The following is a 7,763-nucleotide window of genomic DNA, read 5'->3' as shown; positions in this document are numbered from 1 at the left end:
AAGAAATTTGACATTTGGATTTTGATTTGGAAAGCAAGCTGTGTGTGCAGTGTATAATCAATTATATCATTTATTTCGTCTTACGGTTACCTATTAGTTATTTTTAATTTGAATTTATACTTTATTTATACAAATACACAATATTTTACAAGTGATGCGTCATATATTTTAATCTACGCCAGATTCCATTGCAACTGGCGAGTGGTGATGTTTACTAGTATTCGATATTAACCAAGTCTCAACAAATCATGTAAATACTCATCGATATCTAAGTAATTTATAGGACAAAGTATAATACAAAGTAAATACTGTCTCAGAAAACTTGTAGGTCTTCAAGGATGGACGTGAGACGTGAGCAGCGATCCAAAAGCGCCTCTCTGGACCGACATAAGGATCGCCGAGCACGGAGCAGCAATAGAAGTGACAGATCCCCATCTACCAAAACACATTCTTCGAAACCAAGCCATAGATCAAAATCAAGGCACAGGTCGAAAAGTAAGGACCAAAAGAAGAAAAAGAAGAAGACGCGTCACTCTTCCTCGAGCAGTAGCAGCAGCTCCACTGACAGCGACGAGGAAGAGTTGAAGCTATTGCAGCGGCTGGAGGCTGAGAGGCTCCGTCTGAAAGAGGAGAAAAAGAAAAGCAGAAGGAAGCTCTCAAGGCTAATGAGACTCCAGAGGAGAAGAGGTGAGTTGTAAGGTCCTTGTTGTAGTTTGGTTTAAAACAAAGTACATAGTATTGCATAACAGTATGTAACATACATTTTTGTGTATAAAATCAAAAACAATTTAGTCAGTCAGCAGGTGTTCTTTGTCACATATAGTGAGACAATAATTTAACTGTCTGTGTGAACCACAATAATAGTTATACAAATATTTTGGTTCCAGAGCTCGTAGGCTACGTGAGAAACAGGAGAAAGAGCGCAAGAGACGAGAGCGCATGGGATGGGACACAGAGTACCAGTGCTACACCAACCAGGACAATCCATTTGGAGACTCTGCACTCACCAACACCTTTGTATGGACTAAGAAACTAGCCAAAGAAGGAGTAAAAAATGTATCCCCGGAATGAACTGGAAGCTTTGAACAGGCAAAAACAGTTAGAAAACAAAATTGAACTTGAAAAGGTATTATACATTATTAAGCATGTTATTACTAGTTAATACTTAAATTTGGATGGGGTAATTTGGAGGTATGATAAATTACTATGAATGTTTCAGCTTTTAAAAGTGTACATACAAACATATACACTTACATGTATATGTCATTTTATTCACAAAGACATGTCTCACCACTTTTTTGTGCGATAGTGTTGCCGGTGTTATGGGGTAAGGGGACTAATGCAAGCCTCGGTTACAAGCCCTCAGAAGTGCGATGCACACAAGTAGTATTTTCTATATTGTGCAAATCCTTTGATTCATGTTCATCTATGTGTATTTTTTTACTAATTTTTGAATAGTCTGTTTTAGATTTTGTTTAGTTAATGATTGGAACCATTTAAATATCAATAGTATAATTCTTTAACATCTGAAAGTACTCAAGAGAACTCCATAAAACCAAGTTGTATTCTGATGATTCTTTTTGTATTGGTTCTGTTGGGATTCATTTTACTAACAAGAAAGTAAAAATATAAACTTTTAACATACATAAACTGCCTACAAAATCAAGCAGAACCCAAAAAAATTAAATTTGTATACTATAATATGGCCATAGAGCCTATTGTAAATTAACATCCTTTCTCCTAACACTTCCAAACATATTTTTGTTGTGTAGGTGAAGCAGCGCCGTCTTGAGCGCGAGGCGGAGCGCGCGGCGCGGGAGGCGGAGGCGTCGGCGGCGGCGCGTGCGCGCGAGGCTGCGCAGTTCTCCTCATGGGCGCGACACGAGGACGCCTTCCACTTAAAACAGGCGCGCCTGCGCTCTGCGATACGTATCCGAGATGGAAGAGGTATGGCATCTTCAGCCATTTCCATTTATGTCCCTTTTTGTGGTTGGAACAATAATATCTTAGTAATTATTTCAGGTCTTTGTTTCAAAATATTTATAAATAGTTATACTTTTTGTCCATAGCCAAACCGATTGACTTGCTGGCATGGTATGTAAGTTCCGAAGAATGCGTGGACGCGCTGGAGATGCACGAGCCGTACACATATCTCAATGGATTACAGATGCAGGATCTCGAAGATCTCCTCGAGGATATTAAGGTAGGACCAATTGAAATGTATTGATTTGAATATTCCCAAGAAATGCAACACACTAAATATGTGTATCATGAATGCTATGTTGACAAACTTTGTGTATTTTGGTGCAGGTGTACAAAGAACTAGAGAGCAGCGAGAACCAGTCGTACTGGGAGGACGTCGGCACGATCGTGTCGGACGAGGTGAACAAGCTGCGCCGCGTGGCCGCGCCCGCCGCCCGCCGCGACGGCGTACACCAAGCTGTCGCGGACGACGTCGCCCAGGTACCACACTATCGCACAACGCAAAATATCATTTTTGAGGCGTCAGGGTGGAGGATATATTGTAACCAAAAGAATGAGATACACATACAACAGTAAATAAACATGATAGTGGCTCTTTTCGACGTGACGCGTCCGATGTGCACCTGCTTTTGTAACAACTATTAGTGGAGCTATGAACTTTTCTCGTTGGTCTACACTACATAATATTTGGTCAGGTATTGTCAGTTATAAGTCAGTTCAGTTAAAGCACGCAAGAGCGGCGGACGTGTGTCAAGCTGTGTCGCTGCTTAGTTCAATTTTATTTTTTATTAATTCTAATTGGCCTACACTCGAATTTGCGATTCTCTTTTCATCGTGCGGTGTCTTTATGGTTGGACTCCACCCACTGGGAGGATCTAGAGCGTGACAGCGGATTTCTGTGAGTCTCATCGTTTCCACAAACATTTTATTTAATTTCGAATCAAGAACTGCAAATTAAATCAAATTGCAGAGATTGAGGACCGATTGGTTGTGTGCGGATTTGAACCATCGACCCGTGTTTTGTGGACCGTGCGCTCTATAGCAGAGCTGTCAAAGGGCGCTCTCCGGGCATCGAAATTATCCATCCATTCACGCAAAGTATTAAGAACATTGTACAATTCGTCTTCGCAGTTGACATCGCAAAATACTTAATACCTTCACTTATACCATTATTATTTATTATTTTAACATCATTTATTAAACAAATATGCAGAATTGCGCGGGATGCAAAAATTCTTTTAAAATTAAAGATGGATTGCAATGCTTAACTTGCCATCTTTGGTACGATACTATCTGTGCCAATATACCGGATAAAAGGTTCAGGACAATGCCTTTTGATAATAAGAGGGAAGCTGGAGATGCCCTGCGTGCCTAATCAAACAACCAAAAGTCGACAATACGAACACACCAGTGCGGCTGAGTAACTCAAGCAGTCCCCGATTTGGAAAACTTAAATTCAACTGGGAATGCTAATGTTACTTTACGTAATAAACGATACCAACACAATAGGTCACCTGAAGAAAAAGCGACGTAGCACTGACCGATCTAACGATTAATACTCTTAGAGAAATGATTAGAAAGGAGATAGCTCAGGCATTCCAGGAATCAATGAAAAATTCAGTGTCAGAACAGCTTAGTAAAATTAACGATATTGTCACTAGTTTTCAGCAATCCCTCTCTTTCTTTAACGATATGTACGAAGAAATGAAAACCGATATAAAGGAGAAGACTACTAAAATTCTTGAAATAGAGAAAGAAAACAATATGTTAAAAACGTCTATCTCAGATATTTCAAGGCGCATGAACCTAATGGAGCAACACGCTCGCTCCAATAATATTGAATTGCAGTGTGTACCGGAACATAGATCCGAGAACTTAGTAAACACAGTACTGCAACTCAGCAGAGTCATACACTGCGATGTTAAAGACTCAGAAATACTACACTGCACTAGAGTAGCAAAAAGAGACACAAAGAGTAATAGACCGAGGTCTATACTTATAAAGTTCAATAGCCCACGAACTCGTGATTCCTTCCTTGCTGCTTCAATAAAGTTTAATAAAACAAACCCCAAGGACAAATTGAGTTCGAGCCATCTAGGTATAGGAGCCGATAATCCAGTACCTATTTATGTCGTCGAACACCTCTCCATGGAGAACAAAGCCATACATGCTGCAGCTCGCATCCGATCAAAAGAGTTGGGGTATAAATTTACATGGGTTCGCAACGGAAGAATATTTATGAAAAAAGATGAACTATCTGAGGCTATACTTATTAATAATATTGATAAGCTAAAAACCTTAACCTAATCTTGTCTTCTGTATTAGTTTTGTTTTCTCTTTTTTTTTCTTTTCATAATCACAAAAAGATAGGCGGTGGGGTCTTGGTGGCAGTAACTAATAAACTAAAATCACGCTGTATGTTCGATTGGAAAAGTGATTGCGAAGATTTATGGGTTATTATTGAAACTTCTTCAAACAGTAAGTGCAAGACACTTAAACTAGGTGCCGTCTATTTACCTCCACCAGTACGAAAAGAAACTCTTGAACATTACCTAGAAAACTGTAATAAAGTTGGTCACAACGATAGCAATTATACATTTATAGTTGGGGACTTTAACTTGAGTGGTATCACGTGGGCACCAAGTGGTACACATGGTTTTACAATAACATCAAGCAGTGGCAATAGCCACGTTATCGATCTTTTAGCCGACTTCATGGCATTTAACAACTTACATCAATTTAACCACATAAAAAATAATAACGATAAAATTTTGGACTTAGTCTTGTCCAATCTCGACCAAATAAGGGTTAACAGAAGCTTACATCCTATAAGAGAAGTTGATAACTATCACCCACCAATTGAAATTACACTTAAGCTAGAAATTACGAGTAAACTTAAAGCTAAAGCAACAAAAAAATATAATTACTATAAGGCTGACTACAATGTTATTTCGGAGTCTCTGGATCATATTAACTGGACTAATGAGTTCAATGGGTGTATCGACGTCAATGCAATGGTTGATAAATTTTACACAATAGTTAGAAACATTATTATGAAGCACGTCCCCAAACTATTCACTATCGGAACAAATACCCCCCTTGGTACTCATTTAAATTGATCAAATTATTAAGACATAAACATAAGCTACATACCAAGATAAAGAAATACAAAAATCCGTTAGATATTATTGATTTTAACTATGCAAGAAAAGACTGTGACAAGCTTATACGGTCATGCTATAAAGATTATATAGACAGAATTGAGCAAGCAAATAAAAGACACCCGAAGTACTTCTGGACGCATATAAAGAACCTCAGGAAAAATGACACTACCTATCCATCTATGATGACCCTTGATGATGAGGAAGCTTTTAATAGTAAGGAAATCTCCGATCTATTTGCTAAACAGTTTTCTTCAGTATATGAATCTTCTGATAGCGATAACTACCTCCGTAAGGCTACTGATTTTACTGTTGGTACTTTGGACGGTAATAACTTATTAATATCTCGGGAGTCTGTGCACAAGAGACTTTCACAGCTAGACATCACGAAAGGTACTGGCCCTGACGACATACCACCTCACTTTCTTAAACGCTGCGCCGATTCCATATCTCTACCCCTAACTTTAATCTACAATACATCACTCAGTTCGGGAGTATTTCCGGACATCTGGAAAAAAGCTAGAATTGTGCCAATTTTTAAAAGTGGTAAACGGAAATAGTTTCTAACTATCGTCCAATATCGATTCTTTCAACTATGTCAAAGGCCTTTGAATCACTGGTGTACGCGATACTATACCATGATTTCATAAATATTTTTCTAAGAACCAACACGGGTTTGTCACAAAAATCAACAACCACTAATCTAGTAACTTACATCTCTGATCTAACAACTGCGGTTGATGAGGGATTGCAAGTAGACGCAATATATACCGACTTCTCAAAGGCCTTTGACAAGGTCAATCACCGATTATTATTGTACAAATTACAGTTGTTGGGTTTACCTGACGCTACATTAAACTGGTGTCATTCATATTTGGACAATAGATCAGCTGCAGTTGTAGTAAATGGAGATGAATCCGAACCCTTTCTAGCTACATCTGGTGTACCACAAGGCTCAATACTGGGACCCCTATTGTTTAACGTATTTATAAATGATATATCTAGTATATTTAAATATTCCAAGCCTTATTTGTTTGCTGATGACTTAAAGTTCATACGCACGATACGTACTGAATCAGATACTCAACTTTTACAAAAAGATATAGATAACCTGAGCCAATGGTGTACAGAAAACCAAATGGTTTTAAATTGTGATAAATGCCACCATATTAAATTTACCCGAAAGCGGAAAATAATTCAAAGCACCTACAACATTCAGGGAAATTGCCTCACTGAAATAACCACCATTCGAGACTTGGGTATTCAACTAGACAGTGAATTACGTTTCACAGACCATTATAATGCGATAGTGGCGGCTGCATATCATTCGCTAGGTTTTATACTGCGATGTTCAAAGGAATTTAAATACCCAAATACCATCATGATATTGTTTAACAGTTTTGTACGGAGCAGGCTTGAATATTGCAGCGCCAACCCGACTTACCAAATCTATACTACCAGAATAGAGAGAGAAAAAGACTCGTTCAACGCCTATCTTTTCAAAAAAACATCGCAAGGTCAGTCAGATCATACACAAAAAGACTTGAACACTTCGGGTTAGTCACTTTAGAAACTCGTCGTACTATCGCAGACCTAAAATTCCTTTATAAGCTCCTCAATAGCCACATCAACTGCCCCGACCTGCTTAATAAGAAATATTAACGTCCCCGCCGAATTCCCCGTTACCCTTGCCCAATACTCAAACCTCCTCGCTATCGAACCAACTTAGGAAAACATTCGCCACTAGTCAGACTCATCACTAAATATAATGACATAGCAACTGTTTCGGAAGACATAGATATCTTTAGCAATACCATGCCTACATTCAACAGTCTATTGCTGGATCACTTCAAAAATAACCATGCAAATTAATATTAATTTAAGAAATAATATTAATTTTTGAAAAACAATAATAATAATAATCAAATTCAAAATTAATAATACCATGTAAGTTATGATGCATGCTGTAGTTTACTGTAAGTAGAGAAACACAGTTATCTTCTACCGTTATACTGCTATATGTGAAATAATGTAATGTGTGTTCTCTCTGTTGTAAACTCTCAAAATAAATAAATAAATAAATATACCAAGTACAATAAAACAAAATATGTGATTATATATTGATAATTTTTGTTTGCACAGATTTTCAAAGGAAAAACAGGCAGTCAACTGGAAGCTTTACAAACTCAGATTGAACAAAAGATTAGCGGGAAGAGAGACGGCGTCGACATCGGCTACTGGGAGAGTTTGCTCAGTCAAAAGGTTAGTATGTTTTACTGCTAAGCTTTTTTGTATACTAATATTAACAGTGTTACTATATAACTAAATACACACATACTCAAGCCTTTTATCTCCAAAGGGGAGGGTAGGTAAAGGTGACATTAGTGAACCCACACACTCCGTCGTGAGTATTTCGTCCCATGATGTGATAGGAGCAAGCCTATCGCCATATCGGACTCTTATTCCAGACTCTGGACTGATACTGAGTTGAAAAACTCAATATCACTTGCCCGACCCAGGGATCAAACCCGACCTCAGCACTGTACCACTGCAGTTGTACCGTAATGCAACAAAGTCACCGAGGCAGCCAACTAACTAACCGGGCNAATAAGTCTTTTG

General features: G+C 38.3%; 1 protein-coding gene across 1 annotated transcript; it reads left to right on the top strand.

Annotated features, from left to right (window-relative positions):
* On the top strand, nucleotides 1-7,406 carry LOC119191374 (cactin-like; the record flags this gene model as incomplete). Its single annotated transcript, XM_037445279.1, is given in 9 exon segments — nucleotides 1-250; nucleotides 318-617; nucleotides 620-687; nucleotides 888-1,068; nucleotides 1,070-1,126; nucleotides 1,773-1,947; nucleotides 2,070-2,203; nucleotides 2,311-2,463; nucleotides 7,287-7,406. Coding segments are annotated over 8 exon segments (1,167 nt in total), but the record flags the coding sequence as incomplete, so codon positions are not given.
* Nucleotides 7,407-7,763: the final 357 nt, after the last annotated feature.

The sequence above is a fragment of the Manduca sexta genome, unplaced genomic scaffold (genome assembly GCF_014839805.1).
Source record: "Manduca sexta isolate Smith_Timp_Sample1 unplaced genomic scaffold, JHU_Msex_v1.0 HiC_scaffold_1423, whole genome shotgun sequence".
In the NCBI taxonomy this organism is placed as follows: Eukaryota; Metazoa; Arthropoda; class Insecta; order Lepidoptera; family Sphingidae; genus Manduca; species Manduca sexta.
This window is presented reverse-complemented; position numbering and strand designations above follow the sequence as displayed.